General features: G+C 36.5%; 1 protein-coding gene across 1 annotated transcript in view; it reads left to right on the top strand.

Moving 5' to 3' along the window:
• Window positions 1–16,449, top strand: part of PDSS2 (decaprenyl diphosphate synthase subunit 2) — a 173,846-nt gene that overhangs the window by 49,246 nt on the left and 108,151 nt on the right. Inside the window, exon 2 of the mRNA XM_084890546.1 lies at window positions 9,616–9,750. Within this exon, the coding sequence (XP_084746672.1) occupies window positions 9,616–9,750 (135 nt within the window). The remainder of the gene's footprint in view (window positions 1–9,615; window positions 9,751–16,449) is intronic.

Here is a 16,449-nt window from a genome sequence, read left to right as displayed (position 1 = left end):
CCAACCCCACTCCAATTTGACCTTGAAGTACTATTGTTTCTCTACAAAGTGTTCCCAGTTTGCTTGTTTTTACTGGCTTATCCCATCTGCTATTATATCTTTTACATTTATTTGGCTTTAGCCTCTTGATAATGTCTAAAAGCCAGATTTTCTTCTCCAACTTTTTCTAATGCAAATACTCTAATTTTTGCACAATCAAACCACCTTCATAAGATAACAGGGCTGATGCTTGAAGAACTAAATAAATATTTATTGCTTACATTGAGACATTCTTTTTGATAAAAACATGCTTTATGCTAGATGAATAAAACCATAGAAAATTATAGCAGATTAATCCGAGAGCCGTTCTCTTGTGTTTTAGTGGCTGTCTATTGAAATCAGAACTGCCTGTTGAGAAGGGAGCACTCGTTCCCTTTTGGATGATTTATTCCCGTGCAGACAGACTGGTAGTGGGAAGTGTAGTTTACAGTTCTTTTGCTCTTAGCCAGTGTCCCTTCTTGAGTGGTGGTGTGAGCCTCATGTGTCTGTGCAGTATAATGATGCCTGTATTCCAGCACTCCATTTTTCTGCTCCTTTGCTTCAACACTAAATTAATTTTTTTAATGTGAACAAAAGGGGTCTGTATGTAAAAATTATTATATGAGATCATTTTAACAGACTTTCCAGTGTGACCAAAATATTATTTTTTAAATGGCCCTGTTTTACTACATTAATATTTTAAAATAAATCTTCAGATACCATTTGAGCAAGGAAATCTTTGTGGGTTTTTTTTGTTTTTGTTTTCCTGATGGTATGTTTAATTCTAAGGTGGCCAACCTACATCTTGCTGCAAATTTGCTCAATTATGGCATTATTTTATATTTCTTAAAATTTCAGTCATATTTCACTAAACTACTGGTGTTTGGTAGCCATGTCTGAAAAGCTCCTGCTTGATTTCCCCCTGCTCAACAATCCTTCTGCCCTACCCCCATTCTGCTTTCTCTTCTGTTACTTACTTTTTTTCCCAGCGCCTGCTTGTCTTCGGCCACAGGCCCATCAAACCTAATTGAAGCTTTGGGAGGGCTCTGGTGAGGCAGCTCCTTGGCCCAGCTGTCCCTCCGGGATTTAATTTGGGTGGGCTGTACATGTGGCCCTCAAGCCATGTCAGTGCTGCCACAGCTCCCTGATGCTAAAGGCTGGTCACCTCAGGCCCTAAAGTTGTTTCAAGTCTAGGGCAGTTTAGTCTCAGGATAGATATGGCAGGAATAATACAATTTGGGTCATTTTGTCAATGGAAATTAACCTACCGTTCTTCTGCTAATTTTGTTTAAAAATCTATGACATGCTGACTATTTTTAGTCTCCCTAAAATTACAGTGCTTTAAAAAACAACTTCCTGAATGTTAGTTTTTTTTTTCTATTACAACTGAGTAATATCACTGTTTTTGATACTATTTTAACTTTCTAACAAACTAGAAGTTTGTAAACTTTGACCTTGTGTCTAAATCTTAGAGAATTAAAGGTAAAATATAAGAACTTAATAAGCACTCAACATAGTACTCTGAGGTTGAATTTTTTTCTTTAAATGAGAAACTCAAGTATAATGTAATAAGTCATTTGCCTTCTTAAAATTCTTTTATTTTTAAAATATGATTTTTTTTCCTCCAGGCTTACAAAGAAATCTGTGCTTTTATACAATTTATAAAATAAATCACTCTTAATCTAAAGACCCATTGATTAACACTTGTTACCATGTGGGAGTATTTTCTTCATATCTTGTTTCTTTTCATTCTTTAAATATTTTAAACACATGGAAAAATACAAGGACATCTTGTATGTTGAACACCTATATAATAATACCAGATTTAAAATGTTAATTTTTTGCCATATTTTTTCTAGTTTTTGTCCTTGGTCTTGTTTATATTCATATATGTATGAATATATCAAAGCATAATTGAGATCATATTATATATACAGTTTACATTCTTTTGTCTTGTTTCAGTTAACATTTTAAATATTTTCTCATGTCATTAAAGAACTTGAATGCTTTGTTGCAATACTAAATTTGTCATAGTGTATGGACAGATTTTCTGTTTTTAAGTAGTGATAATTCTATTCCTACATAATTAATTTGACTTAATTTATCACATGACTTTAAAATACCATTTTTCAAATATCTACAGGTTGCAACCAGTTAGTGGATCACAGAATCAATTTATCAGGTTGCAGTCAGAGTTTTAAAAAAGATCAGAATATTCCTGTTGTTCTTTGGCAAAAGTTTTACACTATAATCACTTCTTTGGTTCCAGTTATCTGAATTTAAATGTTAAAAAAAATTTTTTTTAACTGGAGATTATAGTCACAAGCATTATTAGAATCTTAGCAATCAGCCCACATCATGTATGTTAGACTTGACATCCATTTTTTATGCTTACATTTTCTGGATTGATTTATTGGAATTGGATATGTAAAAGTGGGATAATAAAATAGTAAAACAAAACTCCATACCCTACAAGTGTTAGCAATGAAGGGAGTACTTCCCTTCATGGGGGTCTGGCCAGTGCTGATTCTTTCCCATTCACTATACTTTGAGGTGCTTTGAGCTGACTCAAAGGCGATGGTCCCTTGAAGGTGGTAAATTGTCTCCTTAATATTTGATTCAAATTTACCAAAAGATCACCAGCACAAATTAGAACTCTTGAGCATAAATCCAAAAAGTGTTCTCTCATGCCCCATTTCTGCCATCCTACCTCAACTCCATCTAGAACTACCCCTATTTTCTGTTCAAAATGAGGGCAGTCCTCTCTCACAGGCACTGATGCAGCCGCGAATTCGGTCGGTTCTCCTAAGCCGGTGGTTGGCAAACTCATTAGTGAACAGAGCCAAATATCAACAGTACAACAACTGAAATTTCTTTTGAGAGCCAAAATTTTTAAACTTAAACTTCTAATGCCATTTCTTCAAAATAGTCTCGCCCAGGCTGAGGTATTTTGTGGGAGAGCCAAAGAGAGCACACTCAAGGGGCCAAAGAGAGCTTGTGGCTCACGAGCCTCAGTTTGCCGACCACATAGAGTTCTCTCTACTGAAAACTTAAGAATAGGTCCTTGAATCTAGCATAATTCTTACATACAGTAAGCTTTATATGTAGCATTAAAATTTGACCCAGTAATCCCACTTCTAGGAATATATCCCAAGAAACTAGAAACACCAATCAGAAAGGATATTTGCACCCCTATGTTCATAGCAGCACAATCTACAATAGCCAGAATTTGGAAACAGCCTAGGTGCCCGTCAGCAGATGATTGGATCCAAAAACTATGGTACATCTACACAATGGAATACTATGCTGCCATAAAAAAGAAGGAATTCTCATCATTTGCAGCAACCTGGATGGAATTGGAGAGCATCATGCTCAGTGAAATAAGCCAATCAATGAAAGAGAAACACCACATGACCTCACACATTGGTGGATGATAAAGATCATTATAAACTGATGAACCAAGAGACAGATATAGAGAAAGCAAAGCAACAGGCAGACTGTCAAATTACAGTGGGGAGGGTAGGGAGATCAGGGGGAGATAATAGATCAACCGAAGGACTTGTATAAATGCATATAAGTACAACCAATGGACATAAAACTATGGGGAGGGAGGGGATGTGTGGGAGGGAGGGAGGGGGGCAATAAAAAAAATCAATAAAATATGTAAAAATAAATAAATAAATTAAATTAAAATAAAAATAAATAAATAAATCTCAGTGTGCTTTTTAGAATGTATTGGGGTTTTTCTCCTGTCTGGCTGTCCCTTTTAAAGAATCCGCTATGGCATATGGATAACAGGAGAAATGAGGAAAGTGGGACCAGTGCATAGCAGGTCTGTTTGTGTGAGAATTCAACATGGACAATCTTCTGCTCTACTTCTATTTACTCTCTTATTTGCTTTTTTTTTTTTTTTAGACCTATTCTGGGTCAGTTACTCTGCTGGGTACAGGACACCCAGAGATGACTAAGCCTGAGGGCCCTCAAGATTTTCACAGACTTGGGAGGGAGTACCTGTGAACAAATAATTAAATAGCACAGCTGAACCTGAGTCTGGGCTTTGGAGTCCAGATTATGTCTAAATCTTGACATTTCCATTAGTACTAGTTGACTAGTAGCTATATAACTCTTCTAAGCCTTCTCGCTAATTTTCCTCATCTGTAAAGAGATTTACCAGTTACCTTGTATGGTTTCTGACATATGCATGTAAAACAGCACATGCTTGCTTGGCTTTATAGTATGTAGTAGTTGTTGTCTGTATCATTGTTGTTATCATTTTTATTATTCATTGTTTTAAGTGCCAAATTAGATGTTTATAATGCAGACTATAAAAGCCCATGGAAGGCCTAGCTGGTTTGATTCAGTAGATAGAGCATCGACCTGAGGACTGAAGGGTCCCAGGTTCGATTCTGATCAAGAGCACGTACCTTGATTGCAGGCTTAATCACCGAGTGTGGGAGGCAACCAGTAGTTGTGTCTTTCTCACATAGATGTTTCTCTCTCCTCCTCCTCTTCCTCCTCTCTTCCACTCTCTCTAAAAATATCCTCGGGTGAGGAGTAACACAAACAAACAAAAAAAGCCCATGGAAGGGGCAACTAACTACTGATGCTAGTTTCTGTTCACTGCACTGTTACAGTTCTCTGCCTCCATTGTGCGTGTATGTTCACACTTCTTTCTGGATGTCTGTGGAAACACTGTTTATTGCTTGTGGGCTTACTATGCTCCTTCATCTTGGTTACTCACTTTCCTCAGTCCCCTAAGTACAGGGATTCTCTTCCCTTCTTTTCTCTCTTTTTTTTCCCCTCTCTCCTCAAAAACTTATCCATCAATTCCTGCTGCTTCAGCCATCACCTCTGTGAAGATGCTTCCCAAATCCACACCCACAGCATTTCCAGCTGCCTGCTGGGCATCTCCATCTGGAAGTCCTTCTTGCATTCAAATGTAGCATGTCCAAAACTAACTCATTAATTCCCCATTAACTTTTCTTTTTTTCCAATCTCTGCTTATAATAACATCTTCACCTCCAAGATACCTGTTTGAATCTTAAATTCACCCCTTACCTTTCCTTTGCTTCTTGATCCCATCCCAGTGTCTCCCACATACAGTCAATTGACCAGACTATCCTATTCCTCCTCCATTCTGTTGCCTTTATTCAGCTTTTCTCTTCCCTCCCTGCTGCCACTACCCTAATTGAGGCCCTCATTATCTCTCACCAGGACTGTTGGAAGAAGCTACTCCTAACTAATCTTTTCTCTCCTTTTCACTGCACTCCACACACCATAGTCAGAGTAACTGTTTTATTCGTTAGCTCTCATCGCGCTACTCCTTTGCTGACAAACCATCCATGCCTTCAGATTGCCCGCAGAATGAAGTCCCAACTCTAAACCTGCCTTTTATGGTCCTTCACTCTTTACGCTGTCTTTTTCTGGGCTTCCCAAATGGGTAGCTCCGCAGCTCCTGTACCTGCTTCCCATTTTTCCACCTTCTTATCACTGCACAACCTATTCATTTCTCCTAAGATACCTTTCTTTCCATTCCAATAACCCCTTCTCACTCCTACGTACTTTCATTCTCTGCTTAAATCTGGCCATCTTTTAAGGCTCGGTCTGAATTCTACATATACCGAGAGAGGCACCCCTAGCAAGAACACCAACTTTACCAATCTAGCTAGCATCCATTGTTTGTTTTTTTCAGCCATGCATGATTTTATCATCTTCTGGATATGCTCTGGTTTGTCACCATCCCTCCTGAAAGAGGCACTGAGAATAAATCATAGTGTTCCAGGTGAAGTGTGACCTGGACTGCAGGAAACATCGTACCTCTGTAGATTTAGAGCCTTGTGGTAGGGGTTGGGAGGCAGGGTATGCTCAGGAGCAAATTTTCTTAACCTTTTGGTTCTGTGTGTGTTTTTTTAAGGGTGTTAATGAAGTGAAATTAAAGGTGTTTTGAAAACAATTATTAATTTACTCACACTGTTAATCTGTTCTCCCGCTTGTTACCTGCCATCTTACATGAAAATCAATGGTTAGAAGGCATGCTTTTCTGACTGCTCTCTTGATTTCTGTTAACCAGTTCTCCACTTTCTTTTCCTGGCCTTTTCAGTAATGCATCTGAAAGTGGCCGCTGTTTTAATGATATGTGATGTTTGGAATGAGGATAGGAAGAATTGCTTAACTTTTATTGTTCTGGGAGGTAGAAAATGAAACAGTATTTACAGGAGTTATATATGCTAGCACAGTGGAGAGGACTCTGAGAGACAGAAGGAGAAACAGAGTAGAAGAAAGAGAAAATAGGAGTTGAGAAAAAATAGATTGCAAAACAGTAATAAGGAAAGAGAATGTAATTTTGTGATCACTCGATCACCTACCATGTTCTTCCATAGTGTTCTATACATTACTCATGTTGTCTCTTCCATACATGACTATGGAAAGTATACATAATTAACCTCATTTTATAGAAAAGATCAATATCTGAGTCACACAACTACTGAATACTGGTAAGCGGGATTTTTTAAACCTGATTCTAAAGTAGCACTGTTCTTATTCTTATTTGACTTAGCAACAAGTTTTGTTCGTGAGGTGAAGCAGATGGAGAATCACTATAGAGCCAAGAGCAATTGATATGGGTTCAAATCCTGGCTCCATCTAGGCTCTACCACCTGTCTCCCTCATTTTCCTCATCTGTAAAGTCATGATAAACAGGGTAGCTTCCCTTAGGGTGTTGTAAGTTAGTTTTGGTTAATATACAGTAAAATGCTTAAATCAGTTCTGATATATATAGAGTTCTTACTGTATCATCATATTCTTATCCCTAACCAGGCTTAATCCCCAAAATACACACACACACACACACACACACACACACACACACACACACAGCCTCACCTTCCTCTTTTCCCTTCTCTTTAATATTACAGAGAAATGGAAGAATAAAGATTAACCTTCAGTAATAAGTAAATAAGGATAAGTAATATAAGTTAAAATGTATAGTTTAAAGCAAAAAATTTGTAGTTTGAAAGGGCTCCCATTCACTTTTCTTTTTCTAAAATAAGATGTGTCCTAGCCTCCCTGTGGTTCAGGTCTATAGGATTTAAGCAAATTTTAATAGGATTTTAAATTTCTGATGATTATTTCTATTGTGTTATATCTTAATCACTTAATTAACTTTCTTTCCTAGGAAATTAGAACTTTTATTTTTTAAATATGTTTTTATTCATTTAAGAGAGAGAAAGGGAGAGGGAGAGAGAGATAGCAACATCAATGATTAGAGAGAATCATTGATTGGCTGCCTCCTGCACACTCCATTCTGGGAATCAAGCCCACAATCCTGGCATGTGCCCTGATTGGGAATGGAACAGGGAATTGAACCGTGATTTCCTGTTTCATGGGTAAACGCTCAACCATTGAGCCACACTGGCCAGACTAGAACTTATTTTTTAAAATAACTAATCCTTCTAACTTGCTGAAGATCACTTACTAGATTGAGGAGAAGACATAAGTAGAAAAACAGCTACAGCTTTTCCTTTGCAAAGAGCCTGAAGATCTCTGTTATTTTGAAAGTAATGAAAGGGCAAGAAGGGGCCCTTTTTAAAATTCCTGTGTAGAGGCATGAGGAGCAAAGTGTTGTGTGTGTGTTTTTTTTTAAGTAATAGACTAACTCGTTAATTTTGGCTTAGTTAATTAATTTCAATTGATTCTTTGTTCAGAATTCACCATGGAAGTCTTAATAATTCATTGAAGTATTATAATAAAAATATTTAATTTTTTTTACCACAATCAAGAATTATATTTGTGTATTATTTATATATACTATAATCTATTTGATTATTGTCATGAGCATTATTCTAAATATTAATTTATTACAATATATTACCCATAGTTTTCTTTTTTTTTAATGATGCCATTTAGTTCTTGTATGACAACCATTTGCAATATTTAAAAACAAATGACAAAGTGTATTCAGGAAAGTATTCCTAGCCTTAGTTATAGTAAAAACTATAGAAGTTCAATTCTCATAACAAAAACAAAAACAAAAAAAGACATTCTAAGTCAAAACTTCATTGTTTTCTAGAGTGATAATATTTTTCATAAATAATAGGAAATGGCAAGATACTTGCTCATGGCATTCTTTTCCATTTTACTTCTAAAATAAGTGCATCAACCACCATCATCAAATATCTCTTTATCTAAGACATACCTTTTGTAATTATTTTAGTTGCTATTGACTGCCACAAACAGTTTAAAACTGTGGGTTCCTCTTGTTATCAGAGCAAATGGTTACTATTGAAAGGTTGGATATAGACAGTGGGAAAACCCAGAAAGAGGAGAAAGCCAGATCATCAATCCCCACTGTGTCAGATTGTCACTTTTAAAACCAGCCATGGTTTTTCCAGTTGTTTGCTGAATTCGTGGTTTCCTTCTATTCATTCTTTCTTCCCCCAATCCTTTTTCTTTTTTAAAATATATTTTTATTGATTTCAGAGTGGAAGGGAGAGGGAGAAAGAGATAGAAGCATCAGTGATGAGAATGAATCATTGATTGGCTGCCTCCTGTATACCCTCTACTGGAGACCAAGCTTGCAATCCAGGCATGTGCCCTGACCAGTAATTGAACCATGACCTCCTGGTTCATAGGTTGATGCTCAACCACTGAGCAACACTGGCTGGGCTCAATCTTATTTTCAACAGGTCCCATTGTCTAATATTGGAATTATGAGCATATTTGCAGCAATTTGCTAATATAATCTGACTGATCTTATGAAAATACTAGAGACCTCGTGCATGAAAATTCATGCACTGGAGGGGGCGTACCTCAGCCAGGCCTACCCCCTCTTACAGTCCAGAAGCCCTCAGGGTGGGAGGCAACCCGGCAATCGGGAAGGCGATGCCACATCACACCTCTGCTGCTGCCTCTGCTGGCAGTGCAATCCTCAGCCGGCCCTGGTTATCTAAGCCTCGGGGACCCTGGGCCGCTGGCATCCAAGGGTGTGGCAGTCAATTAGCATATTTCCTCCTTATTGGCTGTGGATGCCACCACCTTTGAGGGTGGGACAGTCAATTAGCATACTCCCTCCTTATTGGTTGTGGGCACCATCATCTTTGCAATGGCATGAGGATCAATGAGCATATTCCCTCTGTGGGATTCCTTAATACGACCCACGTGGTTCAGGGCCCACTCAGGGTCCAGTTTCTGGAGAAGGCCACACGCTAAAATGAAGAGAGAGACTGGAAAAGAGTTAATTTGGGAGAATTGGGGCCAAGCGGGAAGTCCACCCCTAGTGGGAAGACTAACCCCTGCTGTGGCCTTTTACCATTCCTTCTATTGAGATTCTGAGACAAAGACATCTCTTAGGCGGGAAGTTCCAACAACAGAAAATCAACAAGAATTTACATTTACATATGATTAACAAATTAAAGTTTCCTCAACCACCACTATCTCAACTAGATGATGAGTTAATACCTAGCTCCGACCATTCACAGCCATCAAGGTTGGCCAGCTCTTTTTACATTTTATTACCAGTGACAATGTTAGGTTTCAGTTCCCGGCATCCCTCTTTATCAGATAGGATATTAATCTTATTCTTTTATTTATTTGTTGCAGGGGACTTGTACAAGATAGCCGGAATAACCTCCAGTTGAGGGGCTTGGTGGTGCTACTTATTTCTAAAGCAGCTGGACCCAGCAGTGTGAATGCTTCATGTCAGAACTATGACATGGTCAGTGGGATCTATTCATGGTAAGAAATTAGTCTTTTGCCGAAACTGGTTTGGCTCAGTGGTAGAGCGTCGGTCTGCGGACTGAAGGGTCCCGGGTTCGATTCCGGTCAGGGGCATGTACCTTGGTTGCGGGCGCATCCCCTGTGGGGGGTGTGCAGGAGGCGGCTGGTCGATGTTTCTCTCTCATCGACGTTTCTAGCTCTCTATCTCTCTCTCCCTTCCTCTCTGCAAAATATCAATAAAATATATTTAAAAAAAAAAAAAAAAAAGAAATTAGTCTTTTGACATTGCTCTCTAAATTATGTTTTCTTTTACTGAACAATGGTAGTAGAAATGGCTGTTTAGTTCTGTGTCATTCTGATTCAAAGATAAATTAAAATATTTGTAACATTTAAAATATGTATTTTTATTGTTAACAGATCTGATAGTCTTGGCTGCTCCATGCATAACTCTGATAAATTTACCCACACATATGTGTCAAATACTTGCATTACTACTATGAACATTTAAAATTTTCTGCTCATGATTACCCATCTTCCCCCATCATGGTATCATTATGTCTCTGTAGAGACCTCTTTATCCCTTAGTCTAAGATTTTTTACTTTTTCAACCTACTTAAACTGATATATAGTTGTAAAATATTGATGCAAGTACTGTTTTAGCAGAAGTATTCTACTTCAGTGCTATATCATTTATTTTATTTTGCTTATTTTTATGGTGAAAAGATTTTTACTGAAGTTATTGAAATTATATTTTTATATCTCACACATTTGGATTAAAATTAATTATTAGCATGTATTAGTCACATTTGTTGCATATAAAATAAACTTTAATTTTTTTGTTAAAAATATTGCATATTTTTAGTAAGATATTAGCAATAACTTTATTTAATTTTAATGGAGTGCTTGGCAATGTGTTAAAAGCCTCTCTCTATAGAAGTAACAATCTGCAGGTTGACTTTGGCATGTGAAATTAAAACTACCCTAAAAACATGGGGAACAAGGAAATTTTTCTCCCAAAAAGAAGCATGTCTAGAAAGTTTGACTTATGGCTGATATATCTTATTGACTTAATTTAAAAATCAATCCACATCTTAGGTTTTTTTTATTTCTAGTGGTCTTATCCATAAATGTTTTATTCTTCTATAATATTTAGAAATGACTGTTGCTTGCTAGCTATGAAGTACAGTGATCCTTCATCATTAACAAGCAAGCAAAATTTATTACTGTTATAGCTACAAATGGCCCCTCCTCAGCCAGGATAATTTTTGCAGATCTTTTACCATTTATGCATATAGGTATCTTCACTAAAAGAGATACCTTGGGATCATTTTTAGTTTCTACTCACTCTGAAATAATTTATATTTTTTAGTGCTTTGTAGGTTACTAATCATTTTTATGACAGTTATCTTTTTTTAAATCCTCATCTGAGGATTTTTTTTTTTCATTTATTCTTCTTAAAGTGGAGGGGTAGGGGTAGAGGGGAGATTCAGCCTGCAACCAAGGTATGTGCCTTTGACTGGAAATCAAACCCACGACCTTTCAGCCTAGGGCCGACACTCTAATCATTGAGCAAAATCAGCCAGAGCAACAGTTATCTCATTTGCCCTTACAATAATTTTGTAGGTAAGAGTTACCATGTTACTTTTTTAGGGTGGTGCAATTTCATTTGAGGAAAGTTGAGTCTCCATAATTTCATTTTAAACCTCATGTGTGTTTTTTGTTATTCCATTCTGATTTTCTAGTCTGATTCAAATAATTTATTTCACTTGTAGATTAGACTAGGCCATTAAATTATTATACCAAAAAGGTCTTCTTATAAGTATTTCTTTGAAAACGCCTGAATTGAAAGCAACTTGGCAAATCTTTAATACATCTACATCCCTCCCCCAAACTTTTGAATTAGAGGTCAGTACTTTACCTTACAAATTGTGTAGAAAGCTCTTGACTGAGTTTAGTTGAAATAACTGGAGAAAACACAAGGATCCATAATGAATACCAATAACCTGATAATCTCTGGAAAGCAGACTTCACATCACCTTGTATAGCCCATGTATGTCTAGCTCCTGTTGGGAATTCCTTTGGGTTTTAGTCTGTGAATTTGACCCCGTTTTATTAATAGTCTGCTCTTGCAATTGGGTAACATACATACCTCTAATGAACACCAGCCAAGTTTTGTTATTCTGATTCTAAAATAACCAATGTAAAGTACTATTTAACACATAATAGGTGTTCAGTATATATTTGTTACATAAGTGAATCATCCTCGTTTTACAGAAAAAGAAGCTAATACTGAGATTAGGACTTGTCTAAAATCCTTTAAGTAGTAAGTGATAGAGTTGGGAATTAAATCCTGGTTTTACTCTAAAGTATGTTACCTTTTCTACTATGCAGGTGCTCTTATCTATATGCACACAGTGCACTGTAATGTGAACATGTGTTTCAAATTTCTTTCTCTGAGAAACACCTACATCACCTTCTGAGCCTTCACAGGAACATAAGCATTTGGTAGATGGTCATTGTAACACGAGCAGTTGTAAAAAAAAAAAAAACTTTGCATTATGAATATAAAAATTTTCCAAATAATATAAATGAATTTCATACCCTAGTATATAGAATCCATAATTACATTTAGGGGATAATCCTGGTTCTGGGCTATTTTCTGTAATTAAGCTTGATCCAGCATGTCATTGGTGATGCTTGGGTGGTTTATACACTTGTTAATATGAAAATGTAATTTGGCATAGTACTATGAGAAACCATTAATTTGTTTCTCCATCCCTGAATTCATTTGTTTTGCTCCTGCTTTTCTTAATTGTTCAAGTGTAACTTTTGCTGGAGGCTTGTATCTATAATGCCACAGTGAATTGTTTAACATTTGAGGAAAGTACTGACTTGGGAGCTTTTTAAATTCACCTCCCAACTACTGGGGTTTGCATTGTTGGTGTTTTTCTCCCATAAACTTGACTTTGATGTCAGATAGTGGGACCTGAGTAAATTACCTAAGGGACCAAAGTAAGTTAGGTGACCTTTATTTTTAGCCTAAGGACATATAACTTGTGGATCTATTTAGTGAATTTATCATATGGCCAGGAGAGGCAGATGTAGGTTAAAATGTAATAACTACATTTTGAAAAACAGGTAAGCGAGCCACATTTATAAAAGTGCACTATAAGCATCTATTGTAGCCATTTGCCAAGAAGACAGTTCGGTTTACATTTATTCTACCAATCCTGAGTTTACATGGTGGAGGGAGTGTGGGGGGCACTGGATGAAAGAAGGTGTAGAGATTAGCCAAAGAACACATATGCATAGCCCATGGACACAGACAACAGTTGGAGAAGGCGGGGATGAGGGGATTTGGGTGGGAGTGGGAAAAGCGGGTGGAAATGGAGGACATCTGTAATAGTGTCAACAGTATACACACACATACATACATACATACATACATACATACATACATTCATATTGGTTACAAAGGTAATCAATCGAAAAAACTACTAAATTTAATGTAAAAGTATCTCTAGCCACTCCTGAGAAAGTAAGTGTATAACTTCGTATTCTATTAATAATAGGATACTCTTGTATACAAAAAATAGATCATTACAATATATAAAGCATAACATTTCAAAGTATAGACTTCTCTAGTACAACATGATTATTAAGTTTAAACATTTTTATGAGTTTTTTTTAACTAATGGTTCACCTTTCTCAGTAGTTTTAGCAATAGTTTACACAGTTTTTTTCTCATCTGACTAGCAGTTATTAATAGACCACATATTTTCACCTTACCTTCATTGCCTGAAATTTCCCAAAACCTCTTGTTAACTGTGGTAGAAGAGATTGAAACATGTTTGCCAAGCACGTTTCCAGCTGGGCTATATCTGCCAGCTTTGTACAACTGTGTATCTCTCCAGGGACGTGGACATAGTATTCATTTAAATCTTTAGATGATTGACCCTTCTGTCACTGTAGTGTTATAGATCAAAATAAACATTTGAATCACACATGTATAGTATGTGCCTTTTAAAGTAGTGTACCTGGACCATGTCTTCCTGTGACTGTACCTTATTATGTCCTTTGCAACCCTGGCTGATTTGGCTCAGTGGATAGAGCATTGGCCCACGGACTGAAGGGTGTGAGCTGTAATCAGACTCTAAGGCACTCTTCATGGGACATTCCTAATTTTTTAACTTTGTTATTATGTAAAGCAATATCAATATGACATTTAAAGAAAGAAAAGTGTTAGTGGAATGTTACACAAAAAAACATAATAAATAACCCAACATAACAAAAAACACTGCAGAATAATTAGTACGTTTTTTTAAATCCCAAGTTTTGTGTTTTTGTTTTGTTTTTTTTAAAGGTGTGTCTGTGTGTTTTAATATACTTTATTGATTTCAGAGAGGAGAGAGAGGTAGAAATATCAATGATGAAAGAGAATCATTGATCAGCAACCTCCTGCACGCCCCCTACTGGGGATCGAGCCTGCAACCTAGGCATGTGCCCTTGATAAGAATCACACCTGGGACCCTTCAGTCCATTGGCTGACATCCTATTCACTGAGCCAAACACACTAGGCCCATTCCTTCTTATAATACACTAGAGGCTCAGTGCACAAAATTCATGCACTGGGAGGAAGGAGTCCCTCAGCCCAGCCTGCGCCCTCTCACAGTCCAGGACCCTTGGGGGATGTCTGTCTGCTGGCAGTCAGAAATACCTCTTGAAGTTCTGGATCCCTCTCTCCTTACTGTTGAGCGTCTGCCCCTGGTGGTCAGTGCATATTATAATGACCAGTCATTCCACTGTTCGGTCAATTTGCATGTTAGGATTTTATTATACAGGATTTTATTTATGTACCTTTATTATCTGCAGCTTCCATTCTGTGGCTTAAAGTTTTACTGGCATGTTTTAGCTTTTCTGAGTTTGGGTTGCCCTCTTCTCCATTTCCAGAAGGAGGAAAATGAGCTGCTGAGAGACAAGTGCAGTGACATATTTATTTCTAATATTGGTACGAGAAGGCTGTATGCTCTATGTGCAGGGTCCTTCTCCTCTAATAAAGCCTTTGTCCTGGTTTTCAGCCCTCTGTCTCATCTTTCAGATTTCAAAGAATCATGTGAAAAAAGCAAGATACAGAAATGTATTATAGTTTGACCCCCTTGGGATGGGCAGTGGATTTTACATGCATGAAAAATGTTTCAAATGAGAAACAAAGAGTTGTTTTACAGTGGTCACCTCTGGGGAGAGGCAGCTGGTGGGAGGGAATGGGATGAGAGACTTTAACTGTTCACTTTATGTCTTCTTTAGGACTCTGAATTCTTTTAAACCATATACATGTTTTACTAATTTACACTCCTTGAAAACTGGTAAAAAAATTTTGCTAAACTGAGATAGCCTAGTCCTGTCATTAGAATGAAGGCTTCACAGTCTCTGAGCTGATCTGAACTTTTTATCTTTTGCCCTCTTTGATAAGATCAAATGTTTTATGAATGTGAGTAAATTATAAATTTTTTTAAAAAATAAAAGAAGGCACGAGTGAAGCAAAATGATGTCTTCAGATAGCTCTCTTAAGTTTACCATCCTAGTTAAAATTGGTACCATCAGTTTCTTGGTTACTATGCTAATTCTTTTGCAACTCTGTATTTATTCAATTGATTAAGGTTAAATTAATGATATATATGCTAAGATAAGTGTTGAAATTCAAGAACTAATCACAGAAAAATCATTATAAGCATAACTGTAAGTTAAATCTAGAAAACAACTTAAAATTTACTGATCTTGGCATTAATTTCTCCTTTAAGGGAAAATTGGTCAAGCTTGGTATGCTGTTATAGAAAAGTGGTAGAATTTGGAGACCTATATGAAATCTTAATTTAAGAATAGAAGTGGAGAATATAAAAAGCTGTGAATGAAGCAAGTTTGAGGGTCTTAAAATTTAACTCTTTAAATTTAGGGAATTAGTCCTGGTCTCAGCTGCAGATATTGTAGTTCATAATTTATCACTTTAATGTGGTACTAATTAGCTTCTGATGACTTCTAATTATACTAACAATAGGCTGTGACTATCAGTTCTCACCTTCACACCTTAGGATTTTTCTGGCACTTAAAAGTGCCAAACAATTAACAAATTGCATTTCCCTGGGGATCTACAAAAGCAAAAAACACCTTAAAATATGGGCTTTGGTAGGAACATGTTGATCATATTATTTATTTAGTACTCAATTATATTAATGTAAAATAATTAATATTGAAATATATAGCATTAAAAGAAACTTTTTGGGGGATGTGTAGGTTTTTTTTATGATGATGATTATGTGTAAATGTGAGAACAAAGTAGAATAAATCTCATCTATCTGATAATAACAGTGGTTGGAGGACACGGGGAAGAGGGAGGTTTGGGAGAGGTAGATATAGGGGAATAGTCAAAGAGAACTTTATTTGTAATATTTCAGGTTTTTAAATGAAGAGAATCTATTCACATTATTTTGCATAATTAAAATTAACTTGAAAATTAAAAGAAAGTTATGTTTTATGCTTAGAAAGCAATAAAAGTCTATTTAAAAATGTATCTTTTTGTACTACAAGAACCTAAAACATGGGGAGTGCTTATTTAAAACGATTATGCTGAAGATTGAATTTAGAGTATGCTTTTGAAGGTAAAGATAGCTTAGCTCCTTTTCAGAGAGATCTCAAGAGATGAAAGCATGTGCAGTTTGATTA

The sequence above is a fragment of the Pipistrellus hanaki genome, assembly GCF_964339955.1.
Source record: "Pipistrellus hanaki genome assembly, chromosome: 7".
In the NCBI taxonomy this organism is placed as follows: domain Eukaryota; kingdom Metazoa; phylum Chordata; class Mammalia; order Chiroptera; family Vespertilionidae; genus Pipistrellus; species Pipistrellus hanaki.
This window is presented reverse-complemented; position numbering and strand designations above follow the sequence as displayed.